The sequence below is a fragment of the Leptopilina boulardi genome, unplaced genomic scaffold (genome assembly GCF_019393585.1).
Source record: "Leptopilina boulardi isolate dan_hultmark-lab unplaced genomic scaffold, ZJU_Lbou_2.1 LbouV2_330, whole genome shotgun sequence".
NCBI classification, from domain to species: Eukaryota; Metazoa; Arthropoda; class Insecta; order Hymenoptera; family Figitidae; genus Leptopilina; species Leptopilina boulardi.
The window spans coordinates 3438024-3457043 of NW_026137897.1; the positions used below are offsets into that span (position 1 = coordinate 3438024).

The 19020-nt window shown below is 30.2% G+C and overlaps 1 protein-coding gene across 1 annotated transcript in view; it reads left to right on the forward strand.

The window, feature by feature from the left end:
- The window catches only part of LOC127285259 (E3 ubiquitin-protein ligase MIB1), a 490224-nt gene that overhangs the window by 91235 nt on the left and 379969 nt on the right, over positions 1 to 19020 (forward strand). The window contains exon 9 of the mRNA XM_051311173.1: positions 7077 to 7228. Coding sequence (XP_051167130.1) covers positions 7077 to 7228 — 152 coding nt within the window. The remainder of the gene's footprint in view (positions 1 to 7076; positions 7229 to 19020) is intronic.

Genomic DNA, 19020 nt, shown 5'->3' on the forward strand with positions numbered 1-19020 from the left:
GCAAATATTGACATAACTAATTTTGCTCTGAGAAAGGCCTCCTCTAGTCACTCATCTGACAACTGTAGGTGACGAGGTAGGCTAATGAGAACCTTAAGATGCCTGTCTAAAGCATAAAATAAACACTATATACAGCCTTAAAATATTCTGATGAATCTGAGAAAGTAAACTATAAGGATGTACAAATAAAGTAACACTGTCTCAGCTATGACTTTGTTTCTCAAAACAAATATATTTTATAATCAGTTACTTTTCCGAATCATTAGAGATTTTTTCGTAATTTTCATCAACGATTCTAATTTTTTTAAAGTCGACTAACGATAATAATTAAATAGTTAAAAATATTGAAAAATTTGTGTTCCAAATGTAATGAAAAATATATGAGCCGCTGAAAAATAAAACAACACACAAACTTCTGACTCACATTGAATTAGCATGGCAGTCAGAATTTTATGCGTGTTACTTCATGTAACGCAAATAATTATTTTATACAATAAAAATAATTAAGAGATAAAATTTAATTATAATTATTGTATTAATTTAATTTTTTAGTCTGGATTCTCATCCAATAATTCGGGAATGATTTTAATTAGATTCTATTAAATATGAAAGTAAAATAAGGAAACGTTTTTAAAGGATAAAATTTGGTAGAAAAGACAATTATAAGTAGTTTTAACAAATTTAGGAAACAAAGATATTTATATAACACAGTATGTCTGCAAATTATCGACCTCTGTCACGACGAACCCCTGTTTTTCACACGTGCCACAAGCCCTCGATTCTATTAAAAATAAGTATATGAAGATGACCAAATATGATATTGTAATCGCGTGATTCTGACCAACCCCTTCAAGAAAATTCAAGTTATACCTCTGCTAGAAAGTTTCTTCATCAAATGTCTACGCTCAAATATATCTCCTGCTCAGGGAGCAGTATTAACTCTTATTCAAGAAGTTATTCAAGTTCAACGTCAATTGCCAGTCTTGAGCCAGTTTCACTGTTTTGGGATCTTCGACAGCTTTGGACCAGTTTTGCCCTTTTGGTGTTCACCAGGCTTGAGCCAGTTTACTTTATTGGGATCTCCGCCAGCTTTGAGCCAGTTTTGCTCCATTCGGATCTTGCCAGCTTTGAGGCAGTTTTTCTTGGAACCTTCGACAACCTTGAGCCATTCCTCCGCCAACGATGGTTCTTTAACAATCTCAAGCCATTCTACCACCAATATTGGGGTTTGTCGACTTGAGCCATTTTTCCGCCAACTTTAGGTCATCATAACCATTTGCAAGTTTCTTACCAATTTTGGGGTTTGCCAGTCTTGGACCAGCAAGTCGCCAATCTTGGGGTGTTTCTTAACCGATTGACTTCAGGAGGAACAAAAATCACATTTTAAATTAAAGTTAGTCATTCCGATTTATATTTTACTCTAGAAATCTAATTTCTGAGTTCTAAGTGTTTGATTCTGCTTTCAGTGGGATCAGATATTTAGACAAAAATCAACCTGACAATTTCTACGAGAGATATTTGTAAAAGTGAAAAATAAACAAACCTTTGGTTCATTTTATTTCCTACCTGTTCCCTTCGAAGCCTTCCGCTTCGTAAATGAGACACGTTTAAAATAAAATCTCCTTCTGAGACGCAACATAATCTTTGAAATTTTGAACATTCAAATAAATCAGTTAAAATATTTGCCAACTTTTAAAATTTTAAATTATCGAAACTATATTCTATATATAAAGAAACTGGGAAAAATGTACAGAAGTAACAGTGATTTTACTATTCAGAGGTTTATAATTTTGAAACGTAATCTGGCAAAAATAAACATGACATTTAAAATGTAAAGTGCAATTAACAGTTTCTGAAAGTTACATTAGAGAAACAATTATAGAAAATGACTTTGTTGGTTAATGGTTTCGATTTAATTAAACGTGGAATTGTTCAGAGCAAATACGTATACAGAGTAGTGGAGGTTTTCTTTAAACCACATGAGAAGAATCTACTTGAATTTCGCATTTACGGAGAAATGCGCCTACAACCTAAGAGGTATTCCAAGTCTAGGTCGTTATCCAAAGCCTCTCCCTTACTAGGCGTTTCCGTAAAGAAAGGGAGAAAGAGAGAAAACGAAAGAGCTCGTGCTACAGCTTTAAGGTCTATGTCCGATACCAAGTATCTCTCGTTTGCAGTTTCAACTTTACGAAGGAGAACGAGCGGAACTAGAAAGAGGGAATACAACGTGAAGTGAAGGATGAAACAGCTGGTGGTGAACGTGCTTTTGCACAAAGAGAGACGCAACGATGCAATTTGGGTCGTTCTGACATATACCAAGAGAGATGATTCGCTCGTCTTTGACGTACTATAAAACAATCTTGATGAGAATCGAAAGTCGTTCGTTCAAGGAGCAATTTAAGAAAAAAAGAGGATTCAATAGAACCTGTATTTAATGACAAACATTTACCTTTTAATCCTCTCTAACTTTGAGTATCTTTGATCTCTCTAGCTCGCAACGGTTCTGGAGAACAACGGTTAAGGACACAGTACTGAAAAAGTGATAAAAGAATAAACGTCAAAAAAAAAAAAATTTCAAAGTAGTGATAAGAATTTTTTTTCATCTCAATCTACAGACACAGTCGAGAAGATTGAGAAAAGAAATTTGTTGGTAAAAAAATATTTTTAATCCGAAAATCAAAGAACGCTTATTTGAAATAATGTTAATTCAAAAATTCAACTTAATAAAATGTTTAAATATAAATTAACAGAAGTACCAGTTGTTGATATTGGAAAATCGGTGTTAGGAATAAGAAGAAGTTAATTTATATTTTTGTTACGTCTCAAATAGAGAAATAACTAACGAAATAATATTTTATTTTATTTATAGCCGCTCGGTGATTCAGTGAATTCCTGTTTCATTTACAGAGCAGAAGGCTCTGAGCTAAGGGTACAGGGAAGAAAGAGAATAGTGATTTTTAATGACAAGGTTACAAATTTATTTAGACAAACATTTAGAGTTATAAAATTGATCTTAGAGAGAGAGAGAGAGTATCCTGAAGCAACCATTCTTGAAATAAGGGGAAGTCAGCCTTCCACTGCAACAAGGAATGCAAGGGTTACTACAAATATACGACAAGTTTAGAAAAATTTAGGAGTAAGAATATAAAAGACTTACCTTAAAATTCAGTAGTAGGTGTGTTGAAAGAAAAAAGAACCACTGCTGTCACAGGAAAAAAGCTGGTACCAGCATGAGTTTATGACGTCAGGAAGGTTGACGGGCCCAGGTATAACCGCAGGTCCGGAGTTCTATTAGGCGTGATAAAACTCCCCATAATGAGTCTCTTCCAAATAAAAGGAAGAATGGATAATTGCCCAATATAATGAGAAGAAAAGATCCTCGTTTAATGTAGAGGGTTTTGTCACTTGACTTTAACTTTCGTATAAGAAAATTATGCACTTGAACTAGAAGACGTCGACTGGTACCAAAAATGAGCTTGATGTAATACGATGAAGAGGATTTCAGAACTGGTCTCTCCGTGAAAATGTGGTCCTGTTATACTGAATTTTCGTAAGAGAATAGATAAAATTTTATTGCGTGCTATATATTTTTCACCCTAATTTTGGAAGCCAAAGTTGAGTCCTTCTCTCTCAGATGAACGTTAAAGAAGGGGTGTGTACCGTTCTAATACAGAATAGAAAGAGTACGACTACGGTTATTCGTAGCTGTAGAAGAGCTGTCTGTGCTCTTCTAATGTGGTGATACCACAGGGGTTCGTCGAATAGGAAAATTAGAAAGAGAGCATTTATTACACTCGTCATTACATAATCGGAGCGTCTGTGCTCTTCTAATGTAGCGATACTACAGGGGATCGTCTGATTTTAGCACATAAGGAAAATTAGAAAGAGAGCATTTTGTTTCGTCGGAGTGTGTGCTCGTCTAGTGTCATAAAAGGTTTCTCGTTTCTATTTTAGAAATACAGTATATAGACGTAGGAGGATACAAAACGCAGGGGTCTTTTATATATAAAAGAAAGATGTTTAGTTACGCGACAAAAGGGCGGAAGTTTTACATTTAAGAGAAAGGTATTTAGATGCGTAACAAAAACACGGGTGTTTGTCGCAAGAAAAACGCAACTCGGTATAGATTTAAGAATTCTTATAATATGAATATTAAAGTTACGGTGACGTGATATATTGAAAACATAAATAATTTTTTGCGATTTGTAAATTTTACATCACAATATAATTTTTTTAAAAAAATGAAATGAATAAAAGGAAAATTGAAAATGGAACAAAAAGCAATGCCAGCAAATATGAAATAATTCTTTTCTCGTGAAAAATAGCGTCTAGCATAGATATGGAGCAATAAGCTATTAGTAAATACAGCATCAATATTCGGTTGCGCGGTACATAACAGACGTTGAAAAAAATAGACAATTCGTACTATTTGCAAAATTAATCAACTAATGAAAATGAATTATTGAGTAGCTGGTTGGTTATATCACTGCAAAAGGTAAACACCAATATTGCATTCGACGGTATTCGGCATTCCTATTTATCAGAAACTGACTGAAAACTGGGACAAACAATATCCAACCAGTGATTTCGCTAATCAATAGCAAAGACTCTTATATGAATTTGTGTTATTTTCCCCGAAATATTTTTTTTTAAACTCAAGGATGCAAATAAAAAACATTTTTTAAAAATTTAAATTGATTTAAAAAGTTATTGATCGATATAATTTTTTATCACATTTGAAAGAACCCCACAAAGATATATATAGAAAAATTGAAAAGCTCCCTTATTTCCATACGAATTGGATTCAAAAAGCTTTTGAGGTCACCGATTATAAATCCTTTATCAGATTAGCAAAACGGACAATAGTCAATTCAATGTTGCGGTTAGGAAAATAGAAAGCTTTATATTGCTTTGCATGGAAACTAATAAATCGCTAAAATTTTTTCTATTGAAAATTTTAAAACACTTTTTTAAAGTCGAGAATACTAAAGCTTTATTATAAGAATTAGTGCAAAACTAACATAAAAAATATGAAGAATTAAGAAAGTTATGTAAAATATTCAATACTGAAAAAAATGATGATTCGGATTAGAAATTTGAATACTAATTTTAGATTGTTGACTAACGTCTAAATATTTTTAGATTAATTGAGAAACTAGTTTAAAAGCAATTTTAAAAAATCTTATTCATTTAAATCAAATTGAATATCCGTAGAAAAATATTGTATTCGTTCTAAAGTGATGGTTTTAATTAAAGAATATCTGACAAATAATATGCTGTTCTAAATGTAAAGAGAATTGAATATTTTAATTTAAAATTGCATATGATCAATTTCATTGAAATTTGTACAGTAGAGATCTGTTTACATTTTTCGTATTTTCTGTTTGCTTTACGAGACACCACAGTGTACTGTGACAGTTATGTCTCTTCCACATGATGCATGAGTTCCATGTTTACGATATTTCCGCTTTCTCATGAAAATATGAGAGTTGGCAGTAATTTTAACTTTTCAGTTTTTTTAAATAACTCAAAAATATTTAAAATATGTAGAAGTGAGATTAAGTGATTTAATTTAAAAAATTACAATATCGAATTTAAGCTCTCTCTAAAGTAAATATCAGATGGTTTCTTGTATTGTGTATACAATTTCTATAAATGTATCAATTTCGATTGCAACATTCTTATATTTAAAAATGGTATCGACTTGATTTGCAGTATTTGGATCATTTTTAGAAATTATATGAAAATTAGGGTCATTTTTTGATACCTAAAGTAGGTAACAATTGTGAAATCAAAAAATCAAGTCCTAAACTTTTTTGTAATTTTAATACCGTTCATGACAGTTGTACTTTGGTACGAATTTTAGGTAACAAAAAATTATACTTTTCGTATTATTTCTTAAAATTATCCAAATAATGTTGATCAAGTTGAAACCACTTGTTTTGTCCTAATTTTAATATTTATTTAAATTTTTTCTACTCTATTAATTTATAATAAATAATTTATTATTTATAATATTGGTATTAACCGGAACATTTGAAAGCAAGTGGTAGAAATGTGACTGGAAGGTTAGTGAAAGGAAATTATACTTTGAATATCGTTAATTTTTTATTTAATAATTAATATACACTATTAATACACTTTATAGTTTATATAAACGTATGTATATACATAACAAATTGAAAACAATATTATTTAAATTAAAATTATTTTATTTGTGGCAATACCAGGAGTAATCCTATCGCCATCAATATAGCTTAGATCGCTTATCATAATAAAGCAACGATCGTCTTCACTTTAAATATACGGACCTTGTACCGTATTATTTAAAGTTATTGAAAATGATATTGTATTTACATTGCTGACACTAGTGAGAACCCGTCTCTTTTTAGACAACTTACTTCCACTTCCTTCAAGAGCTCCTCTGGTCGTCCTTTTTACCTCACTGTCTAATTTAATACTGCCCTTCTTTTTCATATTATTTCTAACGTAATTAGTCCTATTCCTTCTCTACCGCTACTCTCCTCTACCCTTCTCCTGACCTGGCCTTAAGAGTTACTGAATTTGATTATTCTTTACCTTGAATATTTTCTGTCAGTTGCATCAATTTGTTCGGTTTTATCATCCTCTGATAATGATCAGCGACCTTTGAGTCTCTTTGCTGTCGTGTTTATAAATTTGTTTTGACGAGATCTTTCAGTGAATGATGAAACTAAATCTGATGTATATAGTTTTTAACTGCGTTGATTACTAAACTTTACTTTTTAACTGCCGAATAATACTGACTCTGTTTTTTTCAACATTTTAATACTACTAATAATTTATTTATTGTTAAATAAGTCACTATGACGTGACACACTTATTCTATCAGAACGTTTTATAATTTGATCTGAATTTTAGGACCAAAAATTGTTACTGTGATTTACCTTACACCATTTATTTTGTAATAAATGAGGAAAAAAATCTGTATTTATGTCAAAATTCATTGTTCGGTCATGTTCTATTGTTAAAGAGAAAATGTCGCGAAAGATGCAAGAAAGCATTTTAAAGAGAAATTTTTTTTTCTATTTCCACAGGACTCCGAAGGAGACACTCCGCTGCACGACGCAATCTCCAAGAAACGAGATGACATGCTGGCTCTGTTGTTGGACCATGCAGCAGACATCACCCTTACAAACAACAATGGCTTCAACGCTCTGCACCACGCCGCACTTCGTGGAAATCCAAGGTGAGTGGAACATTTTCGATGTGACGTACTTGCTTTTGTCCGGAAGCGTTTAGAGCCTTGAATGTCTCGATTGTTGGTGCAGTACTGCTTAAAATCCCCCTTACCAAAAACCATCCCCGCAGATAAAAGGAAATCTTCAAATTCAACTTCATCCTTTCATCTACGTTCTCTCTTAACACATATATCTCGTCTCTTAACAAAAGGCAATTCTTTGAAAAATAAGAATTAGATCTGACCCATTAATTTTCCGCGTTATTGAATTGCTTTTAACATCTATTGAAGAACTTTTACATCAACTCGTTATTGCCATTTGGTAACTGAAAATAGTTAAATCCTTACTTTGGACGTAACCATAAAAAAGTTTCTGTTAGAAAGTTTAAGGAGGCTCGAGTCTATTGAAAGCGACAGCGCAAGGATCTAAAACGTTAATGCTTAAGTAAACTTCTTGAAATTTTTTTATTAATTTTCTTAGTAAAAATTTTAGATTATATCTTTATTTACATTTTCACAAAATATGTACTTTTATGTAAATTTTTTTAAGTAGACTTTTTAAAAATTAAAGCTAATACTTTTCATCAAATGTTGCAAATATTAGCTACAATAGCAAATATTTTTGCTGTATCAGCTAAATCGTTAGCACAACCATATTTGTTAGTTCTATATTAATCCGATTATCCTTTATTTCCGTATAATTAAAAAAATTATTTAAAATACACATAGAATATAAAAGAATTATTTTTCTTTTCTCAACACTTGCCAAAAAATTTATATGTTTTGATAAAAGAAAAGTTTTGAAAAGATTTGAAATTTGATAAGATTCCTTAACATGAATTTTGATATAAAAAATCCTCCCCTGTTTCCTTAAAAAGTGGATATTTCTTGGAGTGTGAGAACAATTTTTTTTGTTGTATTATTCAACGCGTTGCCGTGCGCTACGTATTGCTTCTTTTGAAAGCATGTCGCTTCCAAACGCGGAAGTCGTTCTTCCTTTTGACCTCTGAACTCTAACGTAGCCAAGTCAAGAGCGTCGTTGCCCCTGCTCCTATAGGACCGTTCGTTCTATGGAGTGCTCCAGCGGATGTCCGGAGACGTAATTTCCTGTCTGCCCCTCTCCCCCCCTTTCTCGCTCTCTCTCTCTCTCTCTCTCTCTCTCTCTCTCTCTCTCTCGTAGAAACCGCTCAGCGCTTTATAGGTTACATTTCGATTCTCCGGGGCTTCGACAAAACTCACCTAGTTTTCGCTGGGTTCTGTGATTTCACTATATGCATCCCAAGTACATTTGAGATTCATTTCAGGCACCATTAAAATTCTGCAATGTCGACGTGACCTTGACGTTAACGAGAGAGAACATCTCTCTTTTATACTGACGTAGCAGAAAAAAAATTGTGAAGCTTTAAAATAATTAGGAAATATTTTCAGGTCAAATCTGTTTGTATTGTACAAAAAATGTTTTTCATATTTTTTATGAATATTTAATTAACGTTGTGTTATATCCTACAACACGACATTAATCCTTAGGAACTAGAAGTATGACAAGTAAAAATAATTTAGATGAGAGGAGAAATGTAATTAATATACAATAAAATTACTTAATTTTTCAGTTTATTTATAATTGATGGAATGAGTTGAAAACTCGTTTAAATTGGAACCTTGAACCCTTGGTATAAAGAATAAAAAACTACTGACTTTTTCATTAGGGTCTTTAGTTTTTATATTGCTATCCCTTCTTAGTTTTTTAAGACGATTGCAAGTTTATGAATGAATATTTTTAGAGTGGGAAATTAGAAAAGATCAATGATTGGATATATGAAAAACAAGAAAATCTTATCGAAAAAAAGATGTCATTGGGTCTTTTAGGCCCAGCCTTAGCAAGGGATGATTTTGCATGAGCGTATCTTGAGAGTAGGGAGCCAAGATTCACTTTTTAAATGAATTTTCAAAGTTACAAATATTCTTAAAATTATTATTAAAATGTTACGTCATATTATTGATAAATGATTTGTTTTTATTTATATAAATAAAATATTTCTACATTTATGTGGATAATGTGTCTTTGAATTCAGTGATATTTTTCTAAATAAAAATTTCATATAAAAATACTGGTATATATAGATATATATTATATATGATTCAATATGAATAGAGTTCGCCTTTATGTGTTCATTCGACTTGAAAATTTTATAGTAGAATTTTATAGATTCTTTTAAATAAGAAATTTTATGTTTCATACCAGTGAACAGAAAAATTGTGGTATTTCTCATGAAATAATTACTTGATCGAACATTTGACATAATACAATTGGACTTACCCAGACATTGGGAATTTTCGTTTCCACGAAAATGTGGTTTAGTTCGTAGCACCCACACTATTAGTGATTGTACACAATTTATGGCTACTCGTTGTCGAACGTTGCGCTTAACCGCATTCTCCAAACGTGATTTAGCGAAATGTACTTTCTGCCGAACGAAATGGCAAGTCTGATCGGTCAACCGATCTTATTATTGAGTCATCCAAAATTGCCAAAACTTTACGACCATATATATATAAATGAACTGAAAATATGATCATTTTTATTTTTTATTGTTCGTTTCAGTTTTTTTTATTGTTTATTGATTACCTTACCTTTTATCGAAATTTTTATTAGTTATCTATCTTTACATTGGGTAAATATCAATTGCCATTGATTTTATACGGTTTCATTAAATATTAGAATATTTTTACAAAATATTGTTAATAAAACATCATTTACTTTACTAGGTTTTAACATTAATTATTTGAAATTAATATTTAAATAATTTTAATTGTAATTGATAAAATCGAAATCATCATAAATAGACTGAATTATTCAAGCGACAAATTTTGCCATTTTAAATTTTAACTAAATAATTCAATTGTTATTTAAAAATAATTGCTTTGTCAGATTTCGCTTTCAAATCGTTCAAATAACTTTTTTCGCATCAAAATTTGCAATTTGGGCAACAAAGTAGGAATCGAGAATTTATCGTTGGAGTAATTTTGTTAATTTATGATGACTCCAATTTTGTCGCTCCTGCTTTGATTTATTTAAATAATTATTTACTATAGTGGAAAGAAATACAACAAAGGAAATTGCTGTTTTTTTAAAATAAGAATTTCACTGTTTTTGATAAAGTTTATAGTGATAATTTATTGTTAGTTGTTTTATAAGAATGGAATGGTTTTAATTGGAATTTAATTGAATATGAAAATAAAATAAGGAATTACAAATTTTTCGAAGAATAAAATTTGTTAACTAAGACAATTATAAACTTAACGGATTTAGGAAAGAAAGGTATTTATAAAATTGGAAGCAATTAAGAATAAAAATATTCATTTGATGAATAACCGCCTGTGTTACGTAATGTAACATAAATAATTAAAAAAATTTTATAACAAATAAGAACAATTGAAAATTATTGAAACTTCCAATTATTATTATCATTATTAAAATTTAATTATACATTTTTGAGCCTGGATTCTCATCCAATATCTCGGAAACGATTTGATTATTTCTTTCAATTGAATTTAGAAAATATAAAAAATAAGGAATAACACAATAGAAGCAATGAAATTAGAATTTAGAAAATTTAATAGTTTTTGACTTGAGACATTTTGAAATTTTTAGTTTGAAGATTGAAGGAATGACTGAGTAACTTGAATAACTTGATTAACGGGAGATTTTACAGAAACATAGGTTTTTAAGGGTTTTTCCCTACTACAATTTTTGAGTTAGTAATGTTGAGGGAAAATTGATGAAAAGTGGATATTTTGCTTAAATTTTTTTGAATTTTGAAAAATAGATTAATTATTGTCGAAGTTACAATTTTTAAGGTTGATTTGTTTATAATTTGCATTAATTATTATTAATTTTTAATCAATTTAAAATAATATAACCTAATTTTTCAATAATAGTCAAAATTGTTTAAAAGTATTAATTATTTATAATCATACATTGTTTAATAGTCTTAATGGGTTTTTAAGCTATCTGGCGCCAGGCCCATTTCTAGGCGAATATTTGTAAATTTCGTTGATGTTCCACATATAGTTTTTTGTTCTGAAAACTTTATGATATATTTGAAAATTTACAATCTTTAATATTTTGATACTCAATGATTGTTACAAATATTTGCCATGATTTTAAGATTAGAATCTTCCAAAAGAAATAATTCCTTTAGATTTAAATAGATTTCTCACAATTTGATTATTTCGTATTTTTCTCTTGGATACAAGAATTGAATTTTCCGGATGTAACATCAATTTATTATTATTGTCAGAAATGAATGAAAAACATTTTCCATATTCACTTTGTGGACATTAGAGATTATTTCTAATGACATTTTATAACGATAAGTATGAATTAAAATTCATAAATGATTTCCGTGTGTTCTTTGAGGATTTAAAGTTAGACCCATCTAAGCTCCAAGGACCGCAATTGGGATGGCTTTTTGAACATGTCTGGACTGTCGTTTGAGGCGTGTGTGCAAATGTGAATGAAACGGCATGGAAAAGGTACTGAAAACGAGTCAAGAGTTGGCTCTTTGATGTCGCCTTGTTCGTACCATACTCTGATTGTACCGCAACACACCGAGGTGCATACAAGGCTAACTCTACCCAATCAAGTTTTGTTTTGTCAGGACTCCAGCCGCGCGTGTATATTCTGCGTTCGAGAGTTTGTTTCGACTCCCTCGGGTCACGTTGCATTGCTTCCTCTTCACTCACCTTCTGTGATTAAAATTTTCTAGCGGTCTCGCAGTTTTTTTCACACTTGATAGTTTTCTTCACTTTTTTTTTTTTTTAGAAACAACATAAAAGTATTAAAAAGTCATTCTTTGAAATAAGTTTTGTTTTACGATTTGGTATCCTTGGGATAATTTATGTAAAAAAATATCTTGGAACAATTTTTTCTCTTGTATTTTCAAAAATAACAACTTTTATTCTTCCATAAAATTTGTTTTTATTTGTGTCATCTTTTATACAAAATCAGGCCATCGAGAAAAGAATTCCCAAGATTGAGATTTCGGTTCAAGTTTTGTTGAAATGAGTATTTGATGGGTTTAGAGGGGGGTTTTGTACCCTGCTATTCCCGACAACAGGATCATGGATAAATCTTGTTAAGTCAAAGATTGAATGAAATTCTCTGAAAGGTAAATCGCAATCCTTGAGGATCAATTTCACACCCTTCATATCAATGTCCCTTTTCCTTTTGCCTTTTTCGACCTTCACAAATCCACCCTTTCGAGCATCTCTTCTCGCACCCTATTGCAAAAGGAAAGGAAACCAAACATTATTCACCTCGTGAAATAATGCTCCCGATCGACAGCAGTAAACTTGGAAAATAGTCGTTAGATTCCTTGGTAATTATCTCCTGCCGTCACCCATTCCTAACTTTATTCCTTCAGAAGTAGATAAGAGCTTAAATAACTCCCTCGGTACGAGCCATTCAATTTACCCCGCCCGGAATCTAATTACTTCTAATAGTTTGGTAATTATATTGAGTGCTGTTAAATAATTATTGCGAGACAAAACCTTTCGGTTTCCGCTTATAAAGAAGGGAAATTATTTTCTTTTTTTTATCTCAATTTAAAAAAATATAAATCTTAATTTAAAGATGGAGGGGAATAACAAAATAAAATGGTCATTATATGGTCGTTGCCACTAATGTTCTTATAAATCTTGTGATTTTAATGCATAATTTAATTCACCGCGCATTTTGCATGCACAATGAAATGGAAATAATTCTCGTGGAAAAAGAGATATGAAAAATATATCTTTCGTGCGTCACTTATTTTTCGGAAAAAAAAATGTTAACACAATAATATGCGTGAGAAGAATTATTATATTTGAAAAAAACAATTTCCTCTTTTTTTTAGAATGATTAAAAAACAAAACTTGGCCAAATTTAATTAATACACTCTTGATTGAACTTGAAAATTTATAGGGTTGTTAGGATGAGTGAAACGGATATTAAATCATCTACATTCCCCTGAATTCTTTAATGAAAATTGATCTAACATCGCATGAAATTCCGGACAAAAAGCTTTATTCTCCATCGTAAATATGAACCAAAGACGAAAGGGGTGAGAAGGGCTTGGCTGCTGCCAGGCATTTAGAAGGGGGGAGTGTGGGGTTTGACGTTAGTTCCGAGCGATTTGCCTCTCATGCGATTTAACACGAGGGCTATTATAACTCGATACAGATATAATGGTACTCCCATTTCGTTCTACGATCGAGTTTCACACACTAGCCTTATACCGCGGTTTTGTCGTATTATCATGAGGTGCGAATCCCCATATAGCACTAGACTATTATAGTTGAAGCTCTAGAAATCGCTTTGGGATGGAGTTTATACTGAATTTGCGATTATCGAATTGTCGATTCAGTCCGTTCTTCATCTAATCCAATTATTGGATGATATTCTTGTTCAATAATAATGAGTATAATTTATTTCAGTTACACTAATTATATTGAGAAAAAATAATTTGTATTTTAAAAGAAAATATATTAAATAAGTATAAATGATCAAACTTGCAAGAAATATATAAAATTATTCCATACCCAGCGCGAACGGGCTCTTTTTGACGATAAATAAAATAATATAATTTGCATGCTGATGTCACTTAATTTATTAATTAAAATTATCAAAAGACTTTAAGATCACAGGGAGGGAAGTTGGTAAACCCAAATACAAAAATAAAAGATTAACCGACTTCCAGGAACACAAAATTTATTACAAAAGATCAAATAAAAGATACATTTACCACTTACTTCTTTAAGATCAATTATCGACTCTTTTCCTTACATTTCTTTCCACAATAAAATACTCAATTCGGATAATGTCGGTCTTCAAATACAATTGTCAAATATTTAATTGATCCAAATAAGAAATACATATAATGATTATAAACTATAAATTCAAACAAGGAGATATACTCCAGACACACCATATGACGTACGAACAAAGAGTGAGGAACGGACCCGGTAATTTTTTGGTAATGCGACAATATATCGAACTATTAGCACTATGATCGATATAAAGTCGCAGGGGCTAACTATTGACCTTTTATCCTTATCCTAGGTTATTTAATAATTTATTTCTCAAAATGACGTCAAGAAATATTTTCTCGTTACAATATTATTGATGATAATCAATTTTTTCGACACTGTTACGTAATGCAATATAAATAATATTTTATAAATTTTTATAACAAATAATAATAATTTAATATTTATATTTCAAATTAAAATTATAGTTATAAAAATTTATTACAATTTTAAGCCTGGATTCTCATCCAATAGCTTGGGAATTGATTTTGATTATTTTATTTCTATTGAATTTTCTTATAGATAATTAAAAAATTAAGGAAATACATAATATAAGGAGTAAAATTTGTCTATATAAAGTGACGTTAACAAATTTTGGAATCAAAGGTTAAAATAATTTGGAATCACATAGGTAAAATTATACAATTTTAAAGAATAACCGCCAGCTTTAATACGGCAGTATTCTTTGGAATTGGGAAATTGTGAAAGATTTTTAGAAAGTGAAAGAAGTTTTCAAAAAGAAATAAAGAGAAGATAGTAATTATAATTTTAAAAATTTACTTTTTTATTTATCAAAGATAATTTTCCCTGAAGATGAAAAAAATATTTTCGATTAATCGTCCTTCCTTGATAATTTCTGATTCGGTAATAATTGTAGAAAAATCACTAAACTTTTGAAACTTGAAAATATAAAATTTGAATAAATTTAGAATTTGGAATAAATGAATAACTTTTTAGAATTTTGATTTGAATTAGTGTATGTGAATTTGAATGTGGGAAATGACTTTTGAATGACTCTTTTGAGTTTGTATGTAGAAATTTGAATGTTGAAATAACTTTTTGAATGACTGTAAAATTTTTGAATGAGTTACTGACTTACGCAAACATGCGTTTTTAAGGGTCTATCCCCACTCAAAATTTAGACTTTTTGTGGGTTGTCCCTTAAAAAAACAGATTTCCAAAAAGTAGGGATAAAATCTCAAAGAAGGGGAGATCTTTTATATTTTGCATTTTTTTACAATTAGATTAATTTTTTCTTATAAACAATAATAATTTTTATTATAATTGGTTATTAACAATTATTATTTGACTTAATTTACATAACCTTTTTTGAATTTTGGTTCCACGACGATTTTTAAGAATAATTCATTGCTTAGATTGAATTTATTTATAATTTTCTATAATTATTGTTAATTTTAACTAATTTGTATAATAACTTAACCTAACCTACAAATTGTAGTTGTAATTATTAAAAATTTTAATTATTTATAATTATTTATTGTTAAATATCGATATAATTTAATTATTGTTAAATTGTATTAAATTTTAATTGTTTAATTATTAATTTTATATAATTTTTATTATAAATTTTACTTATATTAATAATTTTCAACAATTATTAATTATAAATTTTGACAATTACTAGTTTTTATTGAAATTTAATATAAATTGTTGAAAAATAACATTTTAATTATTTATTATTAATAATAATGAAAAATTAGGCATATTTTTATGTTTGTAAAAATATTTTTTTTTTTATTTAAAAAAGTTACAAAATGGCAGAGTTACGGCCGTTCTTCGAAGATGGTTTTTATTGGAGAGGCTTTACTGCACGCAGCACATAGGTTGCAAAAGTTAATCTGGAACAAAATAAAAAATTTTTCTTCATTTACATTAGAATAGCTACTATTTTCCGATCAAAATAAACCAATTGTTCCTTATTCTAGAAAATTAAAAGAATTTTTTTAAGGAAAAAAAATTTTCGATTTTTTGAAAATTCTACCTCTGGTTTAATCCCTTAAATTTAATAATATAACATTTAACACTTTGTAACGTTGGAAACACTCTAAAATTTGTCCGGCTAATTTCTGACATTATTTAGTACTCGAGTGTTTGGTTTGAGCACTAAATATATACCAAGAGACACCAATGAACTCCTTCCATATGTTGGACAGTCAATCAGTGGTCACGTTTATCCCTCACTACTTCATCTTCCACTCAGTAGTTGTGGTGGTCCTTTCTCTCTTCAGTTCATCAATTTCCTCCTCCTCATGACTCAAGTAACCATTCAGCGGTCACGTATCCTCTCTATATCGAAGGCAGCCAATCAGTGAACATCTATTCGCTTCACGTTTCTTTTTCTACCACTCAATGTTTATCTACCCCCTTCTTCTTAGTCAATTAGAAGTTTCGTTACATCTAAATTGTCATTTTTATGGGTTAAACTTGTTTATACTTTCCACTGTCATTCATGGATTATGTCGAAAAAAAAATTAAAATTTACTTGAGTTTGTTATGAAACAATAGATGATGTCATCGAAAATAAACAGGAAAGGTTTGGTTGAAGAAGAATTATATTATAAGAATTCAGATAAAGGAAAAAGGGGACAGATAAGGTTGAAGTAGAGGGAATTCGGAAAAGGAAGAAGAAAATTTTCCACATTATGAAATTAGTCAGTATTTTGTGTAACTTTGTACGAACAATTTGGAAAATTTCTTATGCCAGATGTCTTCAAATTTTTGTCACGTTTCATTAAATAATAAAAATTATTCTTGAAAAGGTGCAAATATTTGAAATCCTTTCAAAATTTAGGTATTATTTATATGGATTTAAAAAGATAAACTTTTAGTACCATGAATTACTATATCTATGTAAAGGATCGCTATCCTAATCCTGTCATAAAGTACCCTTATTAATGTACGATGTACTTTACGGTACATCTGAAACATAAAACTTTTAAAAACTCAAAAATATGCTATTTTTATTCGTGAATATTCGTAAATTGTTGGTAATATTCGTGATTTTCACTGTTTTGTAAGGTCTTCGTTTTCACACATTCTTTTGCAAAGACAGTTGTCATTTCGTTGGCACCCAACATAGATCGAAATAAATACATTTAAAACAGAGTGAAGTTCATTTATTCAGTCTATCACCTAAAATAAGAGATAAAATAACATTTACTTTATCTCAGAATTTCTGCTACATATAAATTAATAAAATTAAAAGAGAATTTAATTTATTACGAATTAGCAGAAATTATTCAATGCATAATTTTTTACATCGACGGATGGAAATGAAAAATGATCTTTCTCTAGCCAAAGAAGTAAATTTATAGAGGATTGGAAAATTCCTACATTTTTAGTTTTTTCATTAGTAAAATCCCTACATAACCACTCGTTTTTGTCAACAAGTTTATATCTCTGTTTACTGCTTTCAGGCCTGTGGAAAATTTTCTCTTTTACATTTGGATCAATACTTTAATTATTTTGTTTACCACGAAACTACCATGATATGGAAAATTTTGTAACTTTTTCTTTTTCATGGTATCTCATATTTCTCACAATCAATTAAAAAAAACTTAATAATTTCCATACAAAAATTTCAAATATTTCTATTGTTCATAATTTATAGACAATATCGTTTCAGGGTAAAATAATAATTCTTTACGAAGATAATATTATATAGGTGAATTATTTGCAAGGAATAAAAATTAGTGTTTAGTATAGAAGGATTTAAGAATATTAAACTTTCTTAATACTTTTGAGTTTTAAAAGAAATTTTTGATTTAGCTTCCTAAAAGGAAATAATAGTTAATAGCGTACGAAAAAGACGCTCGTTACAACGAATATCGTAGAGCTCTCTCTTCAGTACCTCGTACAATTTGAGAAACTTAAGAGTGCACGAGCACTGAGCTGGAGAAGCAAACAGTCAGGTTCACACGGTGTAAATATATATCTCTCTTTTAAAGAGACATGCTGGTACTACCTTATTAGTGGGTTTCTTTTTCCCTTCTTCTTTTACCCGTATACCTTTTTCTTGCTGATTTCCAGAAATCGTGAAAATAAAAAAAAACGCATGCTTCATTGAAAATGTAATTTAATTTGTAAGTAGTAAAAGTCAATTTTAGTTCAGGCAGAACATTTCAAATTCGTGTAATTTATGTAGCTGTAAAAAAATACCGATATTCTTGTGTAATTTTTTTTATGCAGTTAAAGTGCTTTTCGATGTTCTCACTTCAAAAAAAATATTGGAAATTAAATAAAATTTTGAAAGCGCGATTTTCTTTTGGATTAAAGTTATAATCTTTGGAATGTTTTTTCAAAACATTTTTTTAATGGGGTTTAGTATTAATCCTGTGTTCAATTTAAGTCCTGTCATGTTACATAATGTCGAGAATTTTTGAATTATTTTCTGGGAATGAGATGCCAGACGGAAAACGATTTTCCAAAGGTAGAGAAGTCGAGGAGAAAGATTGGAAAATAGGAAGAGGTAGCGTGTGTATGTGTGTGAGAAAGAGAGAGAGAGAGAGAGAGAAAAGGACGAGAGAGGACAAGGAGAATCGTGCAATCTGCATTCGCGAAATGAGATAGGAAGGGATGGCTTGATGGGAATAACTTGCGTTCGTCGAACCGCGGAAGAGCTTTGTCAGCTTGGGATAGTGCTTGAAGCTTTCGGTGAACGTTTTGCCTCCGCACTAATACAACACGTGTGGTATAGACATCACTTTTCCACGTCTCTGCTATTTTCTTCCTAAGAATTGCATTGTACAGATTCCCAGACGTTTTCTCTATTATATTGTAAGATAAACCTACCTAGTGGTCACCAAAAAAGCAACATCCATCTTCCCAAAAATATTTTTGCTATTCCGAAATGGAGCAAACAAAATATAATTGTACACTGAAAAAAGGGTTTGGTATTGACAACCAAACGTTTGGTTGGTATTTAAGCAACC